The 20,874-nt window shown below is 40.7% G+C and overlaps 1 protein-coding gene across 3 annotated transcripts in view; it reads right to left on the bottom strand.

Annotated features, from left to right (window-relative positions):
- LOC137256071 (deleted in lung and esophageal cancer protein 1-like) overlaps positions 1 to 20,874 on the bottom strand; it is a 32,772-nt gene that overhangs the window by 5,705 nt on the left and 6,193 nt on the right. For 2 of the 3 annotated variants that reach the window (XM_067793758.1, XM_067793757.1), the window contains exons 9-32: positions 20,336 to 20,509; positions 19,894 to 20,027; positions 19,211 to 19,394; positions 18,793 to 18,955; positions 17,606 to 17,804; positions 16,894 to 17,131; positions 16,508 to 16,647; positions 15,646 to 15,739; positions 14,514 to 14,644; positions 12,692 to 12,847; positions 11,749 to 11,891; positions 10,571 to 10,724; positions 9,537 to 9,647; positions 9,073 to 9,203; positions 7,895 to 8,068; positions 7,400 to 7,473; positions 6,375 to 6,526; positions 4,996 to 5,102; positions 4,208 to 4,278; positions 3,573 to 3,704; positions 2,468 to 2,670; positions 1,713 to 1,835; positions 1,208 to 1,299; positions 887 to 962 (exon numbers count right to left, since the gene is read on the bottom strand). In XM_067793758.1, the coding sequence (XP_067649859.1) occupies positions 887 to 962; positions 1,208 to 1,299; positions 1,713 to 1,835; positions 2,468 to 2,670; positions 3,573 to 3,704; positions 4,208 to 4,278; positions 4,996 to 5,102; positions 6,375 to 6,526; positions 7,400 to 7,473; positions 7,895 to 8,068; positions 9,073 to 9,203; positions 9,537 to 9,647; positions 10,571 to 10,724; positions 11,749 to 11,891; positions 12,692 to 12,847; positions 14,514 to 14,644; positions 15,646 to 15,739; positions 16,508 to 16,647; positions 16,894 to 17,131; positions 17,606 to 17,804; positions 18,793 to 18,955; positions 19,211 to 19,394; positions 19,894 to 20,027; positions 20,336 to 20,509 (3,356 nt within the window). The remainder of the gene's footprint in view (positions 1 to 886; positions 963 to 1,207; positions 1,300 to 1,712; positions 1,836 to 2,467; positions 2,671 to 3,572; positions 3,705 to 4,207; positions 4,279 to 4,995; positions 5,103 to 6,374; positions 6,527 to 7,399; positions 7,474 to 7,894; positions 8,069 to 9,072; positions 9,204 to 9,536; positions 9,648 to 10,570; positions 10,725 to 11,748; positions 11,892 to 12,691; positions 12,848 to 14,513; positions 14,645 to 15,645; positions 15,740 to 16,507; positions 16,648 to 16,893; positions 17,132 to 17,605; positions 17,805 to 18,792; positions 18,956 to 19,210; positions 19,395 to 19,893; positions 20,028 to 20,335; positions 20,510 to 20,874) is intronic. The other variant, XM_067793759.1, reaches the window with a different exon arrangement.

Genomic DNA, 20,874 nt, shown 5'->3' with positions numbered 1-20,874 from the left:
AACGAAGTACATGTGATACATATGGTCTCACCATAGGCAAGTGAGTTTGTTCAAAATTGCCTCCGTTCACCCAGTAGCAAATGGGTACCCGGTGGGACAAGTCATATAACTATAACCTTCTAGTACCTATTCATCCTCGATATCTCCAGGGTATATGTTCCGACAAGTCTCTACTATACCCTGGATACATCCACGGCTCAGCCTGATAAATTTATTACCTCTCTTGGCTGGCTTTTTATTCTATCAGGTGTCTATGCTTGGAAGTTGAGCGAACCAATCACAACTCGCTTTTGCTTTTCAAATTATCTAACCGATTAAACTTGGCAGAGTAAACCATTTCGAGGTTCTCTGGAAGACGTACACATGTATTTTTTTAAAAGTTCTGGACCTAAAAATATGTCTGTATGATTTTCCCAAAATCTGAGTCGCAATGCGAGCAAACTTTCGCGACTGTTACCTTTCTTGACACTGGCAAGCTCGGTTATAACGACGGCCTAGCTGATTGGCTATTGTGAGAATGCGAAGCCAGCAAAGGGAGGTAATAAAATCATTGGGCCGACCCATAGATGCATCTAGGGTATAGTGGAGATTTATCTGAACGTAATCGAGGAAATATCGAGGATGGTGCCTATTAGGGGTACTAATGTGTTAGCACTTTGAGCATGCACACATGTCTAGAAACACTTGTATTTATACATGGCAATTACTACTACTTTTCAAATAGGTTGGGGGAGGGAGAGGGGATTAAGGTCTCTCCTGTAGTGTTTGACTCCCTGGACCAATAATCTTCATCTTCAAACGCAAGGGCTGTCTGTTAGTATTACTGCTAACCTCCTAGTAAATCTCCATGAACACTGTGAGTAAAAGTACAGATGGGCTACTTTACCTGTCCATCTTCCAAGAGGTCACTCATCGCTGACCGGTACCTCATCCCTTCATCCTCTGTGTACTCAATGCTCAGTCTGGAGGAGGAATAGACAGTTCTAAACGAGTGTTGGTCAGGTACCATTTACCTTACAAATTCTTTCAAAACGTATTTACAGAGCGAAAGCTTGTATCAATTCACTGTATCAGCAGCCCATGGGTAAATGCATCAATGAATAGTCACATCACTAATAGCTTACAGTACCAACACTTACTATCAGAAGTATGCGACCCATACAGCAACTTGTACTGAATTTTTGTATGTCAAGTTGGTTCAACTTACAGTGCTGGCTTTAGCTGGGCAGTCATGTCCAGACGGGTGGTAGCCGCATCAAAGGCCTCGGGACGGTAGATTCGGCTGTCATTGCCACGAGCCTGTGTTATATAATATGAAAAAAGGGCAATAATACCGATTCATTGTTTGACTGGCACCTTATGTTGGGATACAGCATTCTTTTGAACCTTGTGAACTTTGCAGCGAGACCTTTCTTGTTGGGAAGTCTGCAGGGTTGTTTACCTATTGATGATGAACTAGTGAATTATAGTGTTGGAATACTATTAACACTTAATATATCCCTGATCAGTTATACAGATGCTCCATACATAAATGTTCAGTATGCTTTAATCTAAACATGGAGAGTTAGCACTCTGGGGTCCCCTTTGGATCTGTGTAATAATGCATGTACCTCCAAGAGATTTAACTTTATTCACCTACTCCGACATCCAGCTGTTTATGTGTTCCGCTACTGGGATATCATGTCTCCCATCACAAGCTATGCCTGTCTTACCTTTCCGTCGACACTCATATAGCCTACAGCAAAGCCCTGACAGTCCATGTCCTGGCTGACCTCTGACGGGGGGAGCGGCGTGAACTGTGCGGTCACCTGGGAGTGGCCATAGGCTGGAACAACCTGATGTGACAACATATATCATCGTTATCATCATCATCATCATCATCATCATCATCATCATCATCATCATCAATTTACATTCCTATGAATGTATGATATTCTATTGTACTTCAGTCCCCAAAGCAACAATGATTGCCACCATTTTCTTTTCCTATGAGAGGAGAGAGGAATTTTAGTTTCATATCTATTTCAAACAAATTCTTGTAATGTAAATTTAAACTGACTAACTTCACTAAAATCTAATGAAGAATGGATGATGGCCATATTGGAAACATTTGGTGTCAGCACTGTTAGACAGTGATTCATAAACATATGCTTATGATACATGTATATTAAAAATTAAACAACAGACTTACAGATTAATGTTTGGAAGGATTTTGTTGCTTTTATTTATGGAGTATGATTCTAACACATCTCTTGGAATCATGTGACTTTAATGGATATTAAGTCAATGATACCCAGTACATGACTTTTCACATTATTTAAATACTCAATTATCACAAGAAAGGTAATGTTAACACCTGAACCTTCAAAAATATGAACTTACAAATTCAGAAACTGGGACAAACTTATTAAATCATCCTAATTTGCCTGCAATGGTTGCTTAAATCGTAAGATAGGTCCACACATACCAGTTGACTAGGGATGATCTGGAAGGGTTGGGTGGACTGGATTCCGTTGTGGGTCTCAAGACAAAGGGAGACAACTTTAAGAGGCTCCTCGACGACAGACAGAAGGCTCTCGACTGTCCAGGTGGTCTGGCGGCTGATGGCTGGGGTGGTGTCGGGGGAGTTGGGAATCAGCTCAGTTGGTGCTCGTTTCAGGGGGATGGGTTCTGAAACAAGAGTTTCAATATGGAAACTGGCACATTGATGGTCCAGCAAAGTGAGTGAGTATAGCTTTATGCCACACTCAGCAATATTCCAGCTATATGATGGCAGTCTGTAATCAAGTCTGGATAAGACAATCGAGTGATCAACATCATGAGTACAGATCTACACGTTTGAAATACGATGACATGTGTCAACCAAGACATTGAGCCTGACTACCCAACCCCCTTAATTGCCTCTTACGACAAGTAAGGGTTACTGAAGATCAGTTCTAGCCCCGATCTTCAAGGGTCTCCAAGTCGAATTCCCTTGAAAAATTGATAGATCTGTGTAAATGCTACACTCATTTCAACAGTGGTGTTGTTTTGGCTGTTGTTGCTGCCTCTGCTGCTGCTACGGACGATGATGGTCAAAAATCTGATTTTGCACCCATTAATGTGCTGTGCAATTGTTATTTTGACATCCACTGTCAACATTAATCTTATCAAGTATATTTAGAAGCAACCTCAAAGGGCATATGTAACATATGTTATATTTGGGATTACACTTTCTTAGTAAAGTACAAATTCTAGTACTTTCTTGAGTTGAGTCCCATCTGGGACTCGAACCCACACCCTCAGAGTCAGGCAAATAATCGCCAGCACACAAAGTCAGCCACCTTATCCACTCAGACACTGTGACTTACGCAAAAAAGAAAGTGGGACAACTGGTAGTGTAGACTGTGGGCTTTGTGTACCCCTCTGATAAGTGTTAATTGGCACAGCTCCTATGGCTGAAAGCTATGATTACACGATACCATTTAGAAAGTGGTCAAATGTAACACATAATATACTTGGGATTAACCTGCTCAAAAAAAGTACAAGAATTATGGCAGAACTATGCAGAGGAGTATTCAAATATGTCTCACCATCTTCTCTTGGTGGAATCTCTATTCCATTTTCATCACGGGGTGGAAAGGGTCGACCATAACACACATTGAGGTCAAGAAGTTGGTTGTCCTGTGCATCCACACGGAACACTCGCCAGTCAACACGGATATCTGATGATGACAATGAAAAGTCAGTCAACATGGAGGTTTGTAAATCAACACAGAAGACTCAAAATATCAATGGATATCTGACAATGACAATGAACCGACATGCAAGCCAACGTAGGACACTGCTAAACCAACATGGCCCACTTATAAGTGGGACACTGTCAGCTCAACATGGGACATGAGCAGTTTTACATGGGACACTGTCAACTCAACATGGCACACTTGCAATTTTACATGGGACACTGTCAACTTAATATGGCACACTTGCAAGTTTACATAGGACACTGTCAACTCAACATGGGACATGAGCAATTTTACATGGGACACTGTCAACTCAATATGGCACACTTGCAAGTTTACATGGGACACTCAAAGCTCAACACAGAGCCTTTTATTCTAAAGAAGACACACCCAACCACTGGGCCATGAACTAGATCTGGCCTTCAAAAACAGCCTTCAAGTTTCTACAAATGCTGCAGTTATTGTCATGGTAACCAAACTCAGACCATGGGGACTGTTGTTGTTGATCCTCATCCCTCTCTTCACAGCAGCCACCCCTGACACATGAGTCCCGAACCTGAACATAGAACACAGGGGATATATGACTGTCATAGAACAAAGTTATACATGAGGTCTGAGTCGGACAATCCTCTGAAACATATTGAAGCTTAAATCTGTATCTAATGAAGTTTAATCTTAGTCAATCTTTAAGGGACATTTCAGCATTATTCAGCAAAAAATACATCCCATCCAAGCACTTGAAATCAACAATTAATTCCTTATCCAAAAATAAGTTAATTACAGATGTAGTTTTAAAATTTGTCAGAGGAACTCTTCTGTATACTTAATTAAATCAAAGACTTGTACAAAATGTTCACTGAAATATTATTCATGAGTATTAAGATAAGAGAAGAAAATGCCTAAGACTACAAGGCATTCCCACCTGTGTTAGGGGTAGTGTGCAACAAGTAAAATCAAGAGTCGGTTACCTCACCACATTTACAATGCTGTTGGTAAGACAACTATTGTTTGCTTTGTGTCATCTGTGTGCATCTCAGTAAGTAGTTAAAGGCAAATGGTTTCAGCAGTTCTTAACCTTAATAGAGGGGGCATAAACTTGATCATGACACACAGATACAACTGAAGGGTACTGCTGACCAATATGGACAATCTATCAGTGTCATCAACAGTCATATGGAAATGACACACTCATGAAATATGGAAGATGTTATCTATGAGTTTTGTCTATGTTGATTTCTAAAATGTCACTCAAAGAGGCTACTGCTGACCATACCTGACCACTGGGTTCTGGTCTGGCTTGGCTGCAGTCATCTGGAACTGGAGTGGACAGCCCACAACTGTCATGGTGAGAGGCACCTCGGTCGGCGCCATGTCTCCTATCTGGAAAGTTTTACGGTCATTATTGCAACAAGTCATCATTAAACTTTACCTATTGAGACAGACACTATTGCAGGGCTGCCAAATCTCAAATGTTTCCAGTGAGTGAGATTTTCCAAAATCCAAGGCCCAGGACATTGTCTTTGCAGGAGGTTAAGGGTAGGGGACCACCCAAAAACTAGTTAGCACTTTTTAAACACTTTTGGAGACTGGAGAATGGAGATAAAATGATTCATAATAAGGGATACTTTTAATGCTGAACAAACAAACAAATACAGCCATTCAGCAGACCTGTGTGACCACGCATTTGGAATAGTTTGCATTTGACTTGAATATTCTTGTCTAATATGACCCAAATGCAATTTGTAGGGAATTAAAGATTTGTTATCAACTTCATGCTGGACTTACTAATTTTGGAAATAGGTGACATTTCATTCTGTGATTCTTACTCCAACTGAGTGAATGTGGGCAGGTATGCTGTTGGGCTTTAATTGTTTCATTCCAAACATATCATTGTGAAAGTTTCAGACATGTCATAGAAGTCATTTGCTTACTACTAGAAAAAACAATCCAGTTAAAAGTGTAACCTGTAGATAAACTGACCCCTGTCCACAGAATTACTTTACTTAGTCCTTAAAACTGGGATTATCTGCAAATCTGGATCAGAAAATTCAGGGACTGATACTATGAAGACCAACTGATGCCTTCAGGGTACAAGGCCCCACCACAGTCAACAAGGCCACAAAAACAAGAACTTTTGGCTAGGATCAGTTTAACATGGAATCCACTATTGGTCTGACCTCTCTAAACAAAGATGACAATTGATATTTACTTTCTCCCATCCCATGAGTTTTGAGCATGCGCCATGTGGATGGATAAAGTTTTTTATAAATACTCATCATTATTATGTTTTACAGATTATGATGAAAATGCAGAAAAGAGGCACAGTCAGACTGGTGAGGCTCATCATCAGCTCAGGGCCCTTGCCCACTCTACCCAGACAGCAAATGGGACTTCTCCCAGGAAACGCTGCCCAGTTGAACCTACAAGAACTTTCCTGAGAATATGCAAACTCCCTAACACTGCAGCTTTCGGCATTACATAGAGTGTCAGAAGGGCTGCGCTTCTGGTGGAGAACTAAGGCACTCTCTTAATCTGCATCAAGAGATCAGCAGGTGCCAAACCAAGGGCATCAAGAGCAATGGGGAGCCTGTCGACTTTAAACTTGGAATGCAAGCGAGACATTATTTTTTAGTATTATTATCATAAACCAACCTTGACCACCAGTTTGTCAGTGTAGCTGCCCCACATGTTGCTGTAAGCTGTGATATCCAGCCTCTGTGTCCCAAAGGCCTGTAGGATGCCAGTTGCCGGGGTAACTGCAAAGGCAGCACCATGTCCCTGGGACAACATGGCTCGTTTCAAGTCTGAAAAACAGGCACAAACAAATAGTGATCTTATATCATTATATTGGATATCCATCCAAAGAATAGTTATCATTATTAATAATGCAAAGAATACTGTCTCTGTTTCATCATTGAAAAAAATAATAATACAGCGTTTTCGTTACCTTGTATGTGCCAGATTTTGATCAGTACAAAGTTAGAATGTCTGGTAATTTCAAAGGCCGTCATGTTCGACAAATTTTGAAATCAATCTTCTCATTAGCACTGTCAGTTTTAATTCTCCTCAAAAAAGACTACTCTTTCACAATGACATTGAGGTGTTGTCATGTAAAATATTGCAGTTTTGGAAAACCCCAGGCTAAAAATAGTGTCATTGAGGCACTGCAATACCTGTACATTTCTGACTGGTTGTTAGGGTGCAAGGTCTCATGCACACTGAAAAATTACAAATGACCAGTATTCTAAATGCAAGCTAGTCACAATGTCAAGCTGTGAAAAAAGCCAGCAGAAACAATGACAATAAAGATATGCTTGCTGAGAGTGAGAAGAAAGAAGTGTGCCCTCAATGCCACTGTACAGGAGTACAATGTTTCCTGTACAACTGATTATGAATAGGTGACAGTGAAGATGAATTCTAATGAAACTTTCAAAATCAAGAGTGATGATCCAAATTATGGGATGTACATCAGTGATGTAATAGAAGTTGAATATACACAGCATAACAGGATAGACCAAAGGGAAGTTTTGTTCACAGAGTCAGTCAGATCTGTTGTATTGTAATATGGATGGCAAGATTTGATATTTAAAGTTTAAAACAAAGGCTAGATATCAATATCAGAAAAATCAGTTTTTATGTAAAGGTGTGAGTACTTGAGATGATTGCGTGCAGTTTACCTGCTTCAGCTTTCTCTGACGTCTTACTGAAGGGGTCTGCCAAGTTTGGTGTGCGACCCAACAGAGTTCTCCTGCTATAAAGAAACAACAAGGACTCAAATGTTTAAATATATTGGAATAATTTTTTACAGGAGATCCTGTAAGTTTCAATGAAAACACATTTTCAGTTTAAATTTGATGTTTTCCACATTTAGTAAGGTTCTTCTCTAACATGGGGTAGTGGGGTAGTTAATGAGTTCAGAGTTCCTGGGTTAGATTCCCCACATGGGTACAATGTGTGAACCCATGTCTGGTGTCCCGGTAGTGAGATTGCTCGAATATTGCTAAAGTCACATAAGAAGAAATTCCCTCACTCTGATGAAACAAAGTGTCAGTTATCTGCTTTATCAAGGATAATTTACACCAAATCTCTGTCATATAGTGTTTGGAGTTGTCTCCCCTTTACATGTACAAAAACTGTTGATAAAATTATAACAAAACTCCTATGTGACAGACCTTATTTTAGTTGTCTCCCCTTGTTTTTCAGGTGGTGTAGGTGGCCTTGCAAACAGGAAGTCCACATTGACAGTGTAGGGAGCTTCAATGGCCGTCTTGTTCTCGATGATGAGATATCGCTGTGGGGAGCTTCCCAACTCCACAGCTTGACCAAAGTGCAGGATAAGTTGATCGCTGAGAAATAAGACAATGCTGACTTCAAACATGAGAGAGGTTAATTCCACTTTGATCTGCTTTAGTCGGTTAATATCTTCCCAATACTGTTGTTTGCCACAACATGAATCTGTTGCCTCCATCTACATCTCTTAACTAAACATCTGCTTCTAAATGTGTATTGAAAGTGGAAAAAGAAACACAAATCCTAAACTTTGACCAAGGGTGTTTGTTACAAAACACACATCGAGTAAAGAATCGGCATCTGACAATTACAGATTATGGCAAGAAATGAGCGACCTGAATATTTGCATATACAGAAATCATCCCCATCTTATCTCTCGTATGGCAAAGAGTCTGCAGAATGTTTATTGCCACAAATTAATCCTACGTGGTTGCTGACAGAGATCATTTAATCTTTGTTCAGTATGGGTATACTTGTACATGTAATCTGTGAGCATGAGCTCAAATCTTTGTCTTATATTGTCAGTGTGTGCAGTAATTGAGAGAACCATGTGATACAACAGTGTATATGAGTGACAAAACTATGTAGCAACCATGTCAGCTCCACAATCTAGAATGCTGTCTAAACCAGATTATTTCTTCAGTTGAGTGTCAGTTTAGATACCTTTCGCTGTATTATCATGAAGATATTGCTTTACTGCATAGATTTGCTGTTTGTTGTTAAATACCAGCCAAATACCAGCTTTATGACATTTGTCTTTAAATAATCAAGTCTGGACTAGACAATCCAGTGACTGACGTCATAAGCATCAATCTACAAAATTGGGACACGATGCATCAATCAAGTCTGTAAGCCTAACTACCTGATACCGTTACCACATAGCTTCTGAACAAACATGACAAATTACTTATCCAACACAGCTTTTGTGACAATTCATTTATCAGTCGTTTGTACATCCGACATGGTTTTACATGATATGTGCATACAATGTCAGAATATAAACAGTTCTAGTCTCTTTCTCAACAGACAATGTATAAGAAATTCATCTAATTATATGTACCTCTTGATCTCCCCATCCTCCGATGTAGATAAGTGAACAGACATCCCTCTGACGTCGCAAGAAATACTGAACACCTGTGGCAGCTCCATGCCATCAACATACACCGGGAAACGAACGTCAGAAAACACACCCTGTTCATAAAAGATATTGGTTCTGCTCAGGTACGAAAGAGGAATTCTAGACAGCATAAAAATACAGACAGTGAGGTGAGGTGCTGTTTTGGAGATGTATAAGAATGCTTTTCTTCAGTAAAGTGCAAAAACAAATTTGAATCTCGGAATTGAAGCCAGAACTAATGCAAGATCAGCAAACACACTACCAAATTAGCCATCCTCTTTAATTCAGGTTTGCAGAAATAAGACAAAAATGGTTAACAATTTTGATGTAAATGTTACGTGATTTATAGCTTACAGCATATCACAAAATGTTGTTAGGTTTTCAGCATATGGGCATGGAATTGGTACCTCTCTCATGGCGACAAAGTCAAGGTTGATGACACACTCTTCACGTGGTTTGATGAGTGCTGCTGTCTTGTCCAATTCCACACTGCAGTCCTCTACATCCTCCCCCTCAACCTGAATACAGTGCACAGAACAACTCATATGTACTGATCGGTATGAGGATTGCTTTCCTGACATCATTATCCAGGTAACAGGCAAAACTTTTATTTTGATTTGGGCATGTGACATAAGACAAGCAAGACGTGAGAAAACCTTGTAGAATTGCTCATTGACTGACTCATTATTTTGTTTGTGGTCACATCACATTCTGCAATATTTCAATTATGTGGCAGCAGTCTGTAAATTGAGTCTGGACTAGACAATCCAGCAAACAACAGCAAGAGTATTGATCTACACAACTGCAAGTCAGCGTGCCTGATCATCTACTCTGTCGGTCATCTCTCAATACAAGAAGCATATATTCCTGAAGGCTAGTTCTAACCTGGATGTTCATGTGTGGATATCAAACAACATGAGAATAATGTATACACTATGAGGAAAGAGAGAAAGAAAAGATAAAAGGAACATTAACGAGTAACAGATGGTTATTATCTCATGACGTCCTACATTTAGTCAGATGAAAAATACACTGAAATCTTTTATCCTTCAAAACATGATGAAAACATAAAAATCACCATCTAATCAAACCAAACAACATGTCATCACAATCAAATATGCACACCTATATGTTACACATTCAAACACAGTTTACATGCTTTTTTCTATACTCTTGTAAGAAATGGGAGACAGCAGAGGTAACAAATAGAAATAGAAAGGAATGGGAAGAATTGACAGAATATGGTAAACTAGGAGTGAGCGGATTTAGTTTTACGCTGTCTTTTGCAGTGTTCCGGCAATATCACCATGGGGGACACCAAAAAGGGGCTTCACACATTGTATCCATGTGGGGAATTAAACCTGGGTCATCGGTGTGACAAGCAAACGTCTTAACCACTAGGCTACTCAACTATCTGTGGTAAGGGAGGATGATGACTCACCTGTCCGATGTTTAAACGAGTTGGTATGAGACCCTGGTTGATCAGCACGACCTCTGACCTACATGGCACCCCCAAGTACACCTCTGGCAGAAGCAAGCAGCTCTCCTTCAGACACACTGATGGGGTCTGTACTTCCGCATACGCAGCAATAGAGCTGTCAAAAGCAGAACACTACAGTCTTGCATGCATCATTTTAGTGTCCATCATATCGAAAGAACATCATTCCACTGTTATATGCAAATTCAAGCAAACATAATGTTGCTTTTACATCAAATGCAAATTGTTCTATAATACTGTTTAGATATAGTGACTAAACACATTATATAGTTCTAAATAACTTGCAAATTATCCTGTGCCATTGATCAGCAAACAAACCACATAATGTTTTATGTGCCTTGTTTCCATAAAAGATTTGCATGTGTGTTTTTTTTGGCTCTGGTACCTATTTTTTTCTTTTGATAGTTACATAACCATTCTTTGCCGATTGTTGTTGTTGTTGTTTGTTTGTCACTGAACACCAGACTCAGCAATCTTTCAGCTGTATGGTGGCAGTCTATAGATCAGCTGGACATGACAATCCTGTGATCAGTGTGCATGAACATTGATTTATACAATTAGGATATGATGATGAGTGTCAAGCAAGTCAGCAAGCATGACCATCCGATCCCTTTAGTCATCTCTTATGAGAAGTATGGGTTGCTTATGAACAATTTCATCCCCGATGTCCCAGTATTCTTGCTATGCAAACTCATAATGTGCGCAACAGTTTTAACGTCCTCAAACAAAAAAGTCAATTTTTAAAAAGACATCAACAGAGACAATTGAAAAGGTGGAGATTATGTAGGGCATGGTGTGTTATTATGTGTCCCTGTCCATCCTGTTGTGAATGGGTATGGGAAACAGCACTGTGAATGGGTAAGGATGGGAAAGCCACATTATTTAGGGTGCCTAGTGGGTGCAAGAGTTGTATCATTGTATGATCCCTTGGGAGTTGAGAATGATGATGCAATGTGCCGTTGAGATTGACATCCAATGATTGAGGGAAAAACAAAGCTGGAACTCAGTGCTACATATAAATTATAAAAAGCAACAACATAGGTCTCAAGTCAGTAATGATTCAGAATTGGCATTTCCTCAGTGGAATAACGTAATTCAACTTTACATTGATGCAATGCTACCTTTTGTTTCCATCCTCAATGTCTATCTCCAACACCCTCTTGACAGTCTGTGCTGATTTTGGGGTGAAGGTCACAGTGATGACCTTCCTCTCCAGGGGTCGAAGTTCACCAGACTCAGGACTGAACGTGAACTCACTGGGTGCCTGTATAAGCAGGAAACAAAATATTATGAAAATCTTCCCTTTGTGGCAGACAGAAGAAGTTCTACAATAAGGCCTTCATAAAATAATGGTTAGACTGTCCTCACTGCAAACAAAACTCCTCTTGCACACAAGTAAATGTCCCTCCAACACTACAGATGGATAAATCACCATATTTGTGCTTGCAAAGTAACACATATAGTTATGTTTAGAGTTGTAATTAATATTCTTTTGTCTTGTCTCGATAGAAGGGGTGAAACAGTATGCTCTTAACCATGATACAGCAAGCATTGCAGTACAAAGCCCTCAGTTAGGTCCGTTTCGGTTTGGTGCATGACATATAATCATAATGCAGACAAGTGACAACAACTGCTAAACCTTACACAAATGCATAGATTTTGACAAAATAATTCGATTTCAAGACTTTTCAGATTAGGATGAAAAAGGTTAATAAAATGCATTACAGTACACCGAATCAAAGCAAAAATACCATGGTTCTACTAATACTAATCCATAGCATTATCAACGTTTACTTGACAATCCAGATATGGAGGAAAGTTTTTGTGTAAAGGGTTACGCTAGGCAAGGGTAACATGCAGCTGGTTTGAAGATGTCACACGGACCAGAGACCACCGTGTTATATTAGTTTTTATAGCATTGCAGTCATGGCTACTGACAAAATTTGCATTCATTTGATTGGTGCCTTTCTAGGGTAAGGAACAAACAGAATGTTTCACATATCTAATACAACTTGTAAGGTAAATGGTATCTGACTGGCACTTGTGTACTTCCTGTGGACATACCATTGGGTCATCAGACAGTGGAAGCGGTGTGTCCTGGATCTGCCACTTTGTAATCAGCTGGGACTGGTTGTACAGGGTCACTGTCTGCTGAACTGTCTGGCCGAGTCGCACCAGGCCGAAGTTGACGTCAGGTTCCTCCACAGTGATCTCTGGACCCTGCATTGTAAAACCCCAGACCCTTGAGCATGGACTAGTTGTGCGGATATCAACATCTTATCCTAAATATAATCCACTGTAAGATGAAAATGGTTTATCATTGACCTCATGATCATGCACTAACTAAGCAATGAGTTTGCACGACTGTGAGCAGGTGACGCTGTGCATGTAGTCATCACACTCCCTGAACCACATTATTTTCCCTACTGCCAAGCCCTCAGTGCAATGATTTCCTCAGGTTTGGAATTTCCCAGCTGTCTTTGGCTCCATTTCAGTCTAAATGGGTTTATTTGTTATTAGCAAAATTTATATACATTCAGGGACAAAGCTATTAGTCTACTGTTTAGTATACCAGTTTTATGGTGCTCGCACACTGAGATTCCACTTTGTTGCTGCTCATAGTAAAACAACACAATATTTGCAGAATGAAACACATTTGATGACAGCTGCCAACAGCATGATCACTTGCAGCATGCGGATAGCTACAGTCATGACCATCTTTCCTCACACATAAATGTCACTGTCTGATTTGCTGAGTGCTCTTCTATTATTTTCAGTGTATCCTGCATACAAGCCCGGTGCATTGCAACACACCCTGCTGCAAATAGCAACCCATTCAGAACTTTGTGGTAGTAACTTTTTCTTATCTTGAATAACATTAAATGATACATGATGCAAGGAAATTACCAAAAATTTATGTTTTGCTAAGGGAAATTGATGGAAGGGATGTAACTCTAAATCTGTTTCTCTTATGTCATCCGCAAAATCTAGCAATGGCTACGAAAACATTTGACTCACTTTCTAATAAATACGTTTTGACAAAACGTTGAAATGTACCCCCTGTGACTATTAAGAAGGGGAATCACAACACTGTGACTTCACTAAGACAATACCTATGGGGAAAACCAAGAACATGTAAGATTTGAATCGTTTGATTCACACAGGCTGGCTGAAGTGTACGATCTGATACCAATGCTTGAAACAGTTCAGAATTAACACTGATGGGTTCAGTAAGATAAATCGCTGTTCACTGGTCCCTCAGGGACAATTGCTTGAGGTACCCCCAATGTTTGTATATAAATAATCACTGAGGGTACCTCAACCCATGGTCCGCTCATGACCAGTGGACATCTTATAATGGCACCTGGCCCAGTGGCTCAGTGGAAAAACAGCTATGAAGATCCGAGTTAGAAATGATCATCAGTAACTTATGCCTGTCATAAGAGGCGACTAATGGCATTGGGTGGTCAGGCTCATTGACACTTGTTATCATATCTCAATGCACATGCTGTTGATCACTAAACTGTCTTGTCCAGATTTGATTATTTACAGATTGACTCATTGTAGCTGAACTACTGCTGTTAGCCGTGTTAAAGTAAACACAAACTGTGAGAAAGCAGTGGATCATGTTAATGCACATTAATTCAGAACCAGTAGAAAAATGAACATTTGATGTATATACACACCACAATTCAGCACTCAAAGCGAGATCTTAAAATTCATATGCAAAACATCCAAGCAGGTCTTTGCTAAAGGCAGTACATCTAACAAGGCTACTATAAGAGATGACGACAACTACATTGTCATTGAGGCAAAACTGGCAGTTGGTTTATATCAATTATCACTATGAACACATGATGGTAAATAGACCCAAGCCTGGCCGTACCTTCATGTCAGCCTCTATGTGGAGAGCCAGAGGATCATCCATGTTCAGGACCAAGCAGTACAGAGTTGTGCTGATCTTCCCCGGTTCCACGCCTGTCAGGCTCAGCTCCAGGTCCATTGCCATGCCAGGGTCTGGAGAAACAAGGATGTCAGTGAAGGAGGGGGTTCAGTGATGGGGCAAAAATGGACAAAACAATGGGCTGAGTGAAGGATGGAGGGAAAGATGAGGGTCAGTGAAGGTGGAAAGGTGTCTGTGATGGGGACACATTGACATATCATGGTGTGGGGAAATATGGGGATCAGGGAAGTCCGAGGGTCAGTGATGGAGGTCACGTTGAAATACCAGGATCTGGAGAAACAATGGGACTCAATGAAGGAGGGGTTGGTGAAGGATGAGGGTTAGTGAAGGAATGGGATCGGTCATGGGTGTCACATCGAAATGCCATGATCTGGGGAAACAATGGGAGTCAATGGAAGCCTGCATGTTATGTTGTTCCACCTGTCTGACTAGACACTGACTCTTACTCATGCTGGTATTATCATGCAACAAGCAATATGATACATCATCATACTGAAATTGTAGTCACGACAATATATTGCCAAAGTAATTTTGTGTACCTAAGCTGCAATATGATATGCATCCCACTGTAAGGGTGACGATGCAACTAGATATCAGGGTACTAAAATCATTAATTCTAACACCAATTATGAAACACCTTAAGATTGAAACAAAACCAATTTTAAAGTATTTCACAAAATCCTCCCAGCATTGTTCAATGTTCATTTGGAAATGACAGACCATAATTAATTTATACATAGACTTTGTGAATGTAAATAACATGCAAGCACTATGTCTGACACAGTTCTTGAGGCATGAATTCTGAGAAAACATTTGCTTATGAAGAAAAAATAAGTAGGCATAAATTTTAAACATCAAACACAATTAAATCTTTTTCTTGACAGATATTGTGATTCAGCAAAATACAAAGATGAACATCGATCTATCGTGGCCCATTTAAAGTGTCGCATTGGGATACATGACTATGTATAAGCTTGCATCAATTCACTGTATAGAGGTGCCATGGATTGATCACCGATGTGTATTAATGAATTGTCCCACCACTAATTATTACCGAGTTCTCCAAAAGGAGGTTCCACCTCGATGATGTGTTTGTCGCTGTGGGGCTGCCACTGGAAGGTGATAGTGGAGAAACTATGGTTGGCCATCTGAAAATATAACCCATGAAGTCAGTCAGTGACAAAAATCCACTCATCAGATTCAGGGAGATTAGTTTTACGCCGGTTGTAGGCATGGTTCAGCAATATCACGGAAACGGACACCAGGAATGGGCTTCACACATTGTAGCCATGTGGGGAATCAAACCCAGGTCTTTGGCATGATGCGTAAACACTTTAACCACTAGGCTACCCCATCGCCCAACAAATCAAAGTGAGTGAGTGGTTGAGTTTAGTTTTACAACACTTTTAGCAATATTCCAGCAACATCATGGCGGAGGACACCAGAAATGGGCTTCACACATTGTACCTATGTGGGGAATCAAACCCGGGTCTTTGGCATGGGAAGTGAATGCTTTAACCACTGGGCTTCCCCATTGCCCCTCTGATCAGAGTGAGTGAGTGAGTTTAGTTTTATGTCACTTTTAGCAATGTTACAGCAATATCACGATGGGCTTTACACATTGTACCCATGTGGGGAATTGAACCCAGGTCATTGGTGTGACGAGTGAACAACTAAGCTACCCCACCATCAAACTTATAGCTTCATACTCTGCAAATTATTCTGACTTGACCTGTCAAAACAAATCCTTTCAAGCAATGACTTTTAACATTTCTGTTTTTTATATACAATAGCTCAAAAAAATACAACCAAAATTGAGAAAGTACATGTGAAAGTTAGAACTAAATGAGAAGTGGAAATCACATGAAATGTTTTTCCAAGTATGGTTCGTGCTAGGGAGACAGTATTTAACATACAGTGAAGAGTTTCTTGATGGTGGTGCCTATGGGATTCTTCCCTGGAAAGAAGATGGCGTAGGGGTGGAGGACGACGTTGAGGGGGACACTCTTTCCCTTCACCTCAATCTCCAGGCCAACAGTGTCGCAGTAGATAGGCCCTAAACACAACAAAATACTAATGACATCAACAATTATAATTTCTACAACAGCCCTTGAAATTTGACTGGATTCACCTCTGACCCCCACAACCAAACCTGATACCGACATATACACATCAGAAAAAGTGAGTAAAGCAGTTAATTAAGAAAAGTACTTTCATAAAGAAGTTTATTTAAAAAAAACCCCATCATTTCAGATAAATTTCTCCTCTAACTTAGCAGTGATCCATCGTTAAAGGTCCTTACCATCTATGGGAATGATGACTTCTCCATCTTCATCTCCAGAGGATTCAGATGACCTGTCAGATGATGCTGACCTTGACCCCTTCATGAGCACTGCACTCTCATTGCTTGACACTGACCTCTTCTGTGAAATGGCCGTAAGTGACCTTGCACTTGACCTTCCAACTATGGCCCTCATGCTCTGGCTTGTGCGTGGAACTTGTTGCAGAACCATGTGAAGAATACTATGGAAGGAGCTCAACTGGAACCAAACAGTGGAGCATTGACACACTGTCCGCCACCATGAGTATTCTTGAAGTGTTTTCAGATTTGCAACAATGAGTTATCTCATCAGGATACTTGCTTGATCATACTCCTGGACAGTATTTCTCGAAACAAACTTAAGTCTAAGTTTTGACTTAAGTGACATGTTTTACTCAAATTTGAGAAAACGCATTTCCCAGAATGAACTCAAATCGATATTAAACTCAAACATAGTAGACAATTTGAGTTTGACGAGAAATGGATTCATGTTGCTAAGTCCCCACATTGTGCCCATCTGACGAACTGAAATTGGGTCTTCAACATGATGAGTGAATGCTTTAATCATTAGGGTAGCCCATTGCTCAAAGGTTATGTGTGAATCACTTTGAAATTGCCTGGTACCAAAGATGAAACTGCTGTTTCGATGCTGTACTTATCGCTTTGACAGTTGGACAAGGTTGTCAATACATACCATAGGAGGAGCAAAAGTGACCTTGAACTCCATTTTCTCACTAGCAGGAATCATTCCATTGTTGGGGCTGACACTGAAAGCAGTGTCAAGGTCAGGAATGCGATCTCGAGGTTCTGCATTCTCTGCATTGACAGATTCATCATCTGGTGGATTTAGGTGTGGTTTGTAGGTCAGCCATTGGAACGGAAGGTCAACATTCCTGAAAAAATACACTTTCATTTGCATTGTGTTGACAACATACGTTGAAACTTTGATTTGAAACTGATGACCAGCTGATCAATGAGTGAGTGAGTGAGTGAGTTTCATTTTATGCCTCACTCTGCAATATTCGAGCTATAAGGCAGCAGTCTGTATGTGAGCGAGTCTGGACCAGACAATCCAGTGATGAACATCATAAACATCACTCTATACAGTTGGGAATTAGTTCAATGGATGATTAAATTGCAGTCATGTCACTATAATCTGTGACTGCCTCCGTGGGGTAACGGTTGGACAACCCAGAGAGTGGATTGTCATGGGATCGATCCCCGGCTGCATCATACCAAAGGACGTTAAAATATGGTACTTATTGGTCCCTGTCTGCCGATTGGCATTAATGGCTCGGAGTCAGTATAATGTGTCTGAATGGGCTGCTGATGCTTAACTGCAGCATGGTATCTCAGTGAGCTCGCACTATAAAACTATCGAAGCAGCTTAAGTCTGGGCTAGTACAAGCAGCCACAGATACACAGGCATGCATGTTGCCATATGAGCGACAAGTAAAACATTAAATCCCATTTCAAATGCCTCATTATATTTCAAACAGAGACTATAGAATGTGAAGGTGTCGGATTTAATGCTCATATGAACAGAGTTTCAGATATATACTGAGGAAGACAAACAAGGGAAAACCACTTAATGGCAGTGTTCTTTCATTTATTCTTAGATTTTGTCCCACAGCATTACTCAAAGTTGGTGATGAAATTTGAAAATATTGAAGGAATGCTTGAATTTCCATATGTTCCCTTACTTGTTCCTCTCAGTATATCATGGTGGGTCGAAGACGTTTACCACTTCAGAGAAACTCAACAGAGCTATGGTGCTGACAAACAAAGAGATATAATCGGGAAAAGCAGGAGTCAAACTAATGACCTTGGACCACTGTGGGACCATAGTGGGACCACCCCTTGAGCAGAGTCCATACTTACGTAAGATTTTTCACAGTTATGACACGGTCTGTGTAGGTGTATGGGTTCAGGTCATCAAACACTATGCGGTGCTCTGCAGAGAAGTCAGTCAATTCTCCTGGAAGGGGCTCTGACTCTCCTCTCTCCACCTGCTCCAGGGCGACCTGTGCCGTCTGACCTTCACCTGTAGTAGAGATGATATGAGACAATCGAAGCTGGGTCCTTGGCTTGGTGAGCGAGCGAGTGAGCGAGCGCACGCGCGTGCGGCATCCAAGTGGGGAATTGAACCGGGTTTTTCAGCATGATGATTGAAATCTTTCACCACAAGGATAACCCACCACCCATTCAAATCATGTACTGATACTACACTAAACTTTGACCTTTGGTTATTCAGAAATAACAAGAAAGTAAAATAATAACTGGATGTGGCCAGGATTACCTCTCAGCAAGAAGTGCTGTACTTGGCAGTTGTCACAAGCAATCGTGATCTCCTGATTATAAACTTTGGCAGCATGGGGGTTGAAGATGACCTCCACTATCCCAGACTGTCCCCTCCTCAGCTCAAATGTTGAGGGTCGCACATCAAATGGAGGCATCACAACCTTGCCTTCAGATACCACGGACTGTCAGAGAAACAAGGAACATATATACAGTAAACTACATTTATACAGTGCTCAAAATAGTCACTTGCCAGCTAGTCTGAGAATAGTAAAAATCCAGTCAGGAAAGCAAAAAATTATTCTCTCCACAGTCACTGGCCTGAATGGCTAGTGACTTTCATTGGGTCATATTGTAACTATATCACTCTCTCCGATTTGTTGAGTTACAATACACTTTTAAATTAAATCATGCAAGGTTATAGCCTGATAAAAATGTTCATCTTTTATTTTGTGAGCTTGTGACTCTAAGGAATAGCTATCCCAACTGGTTAGCAAACTATTTTGCATTACTGCAATTATAAACTTTAACTAATAAATTTAACAAACAGCCAGTTAGTGCTATATTCTGAAGTGGGTAGTTTTCAAAACAAAAACATGAGCTTCTTTTACTGTTCAGTATAGTTACACACATTATTGTTTCAACTTGTTCCAAACAAAGTTATTGAAATTATCACTGTCTTACCTTAAAGTTAATTGCCGGCCATGCTGTTCTCGGCATGATGCAGAAACGACCTGTGCCACCTTCATTCTTGATGAAGAACTGTGCAACGTGGTAGCCACCCACTAGACAGTGACCAGTGTCCAGTATTGGAGGAACTGTGATGGACAGATAGACATGTTTGACTGGATGGTGCACACGCAGGGAGGACAGTAATTGCGGTTTTATCATATTTCAATCATGTAGATCAATGCGCATGCTGTTGATCACTAGATTCTCTGTTCCAGACTTGATTATTTACAGACCACCACCATATAGTTGGAATATTGCTGAGTGTGCCATTAAACAAATACACAAACAAACCTTGGGGTTTTAACTAATGAACCAAATGTGTATCTGTTTAAAATAAAAAAACGCTAGGATTCTTTACTCATCAACTATTCCCGATAGAGTGGTTTGAACTGACGTGTGAGAATGGGTGGGTCTCTTCGTCCACGCAGTGGGATGACAAGCGGGATGGGTGACTGGGTCTGGATGACAATCTCATCATCAAAGTCCTTCAGTGAGTCCGGGATGAAACGGATTGGGTACTTGCAGCTCATCCCTGCGGCAACCAGACCATGCTCCCCTGGGAACTGACCTGTACAGATATAACCAGCAGTCACATACAGTCTAACAACCCAAACATACAATCCTACCTACCTAGATATGCAAGACCAAACCTACAGTTCTACCCTCCTGGACCTGCAAGCCCACACCTACAGTCCTACTACCTGGACCTACAAGCCCAAACCTACAGTTCTACCCACCTGGACCTGCAGGCCAAAACCTACAGTCCTACCCACCTGGACCTGAAGCCAACACCTACAGTCCTACCCATCTGGATCTGTAAGCATAAACCTACAGCACTACTTACTAGGATCTGCAAGCCCAAACCTACATCCCTACCTGCCTGGATCTGCAAAGCTCAAGCCTACAGTCCTACCTACCTGGATCTGCAAGCTC

This window comes from Haliotis asinina, chromosome 11, assembly GCF_037392515.1.
Source record: "Haliotis asinina isolate JCU_RB_2024 chromosome 11, JCU_Hal_asi_v2, whole genome shotgun sequence".
Classification (NCBI taxonomy): Eukaryota; Metazoa; Mollusca; class Gastropoda; order Lepetellida; family Haliotidae; genus Haliotis; species Haliotis asinina.
This window is presented reverse-complemented; position numbering and strand designations above follow the sequence as displayed.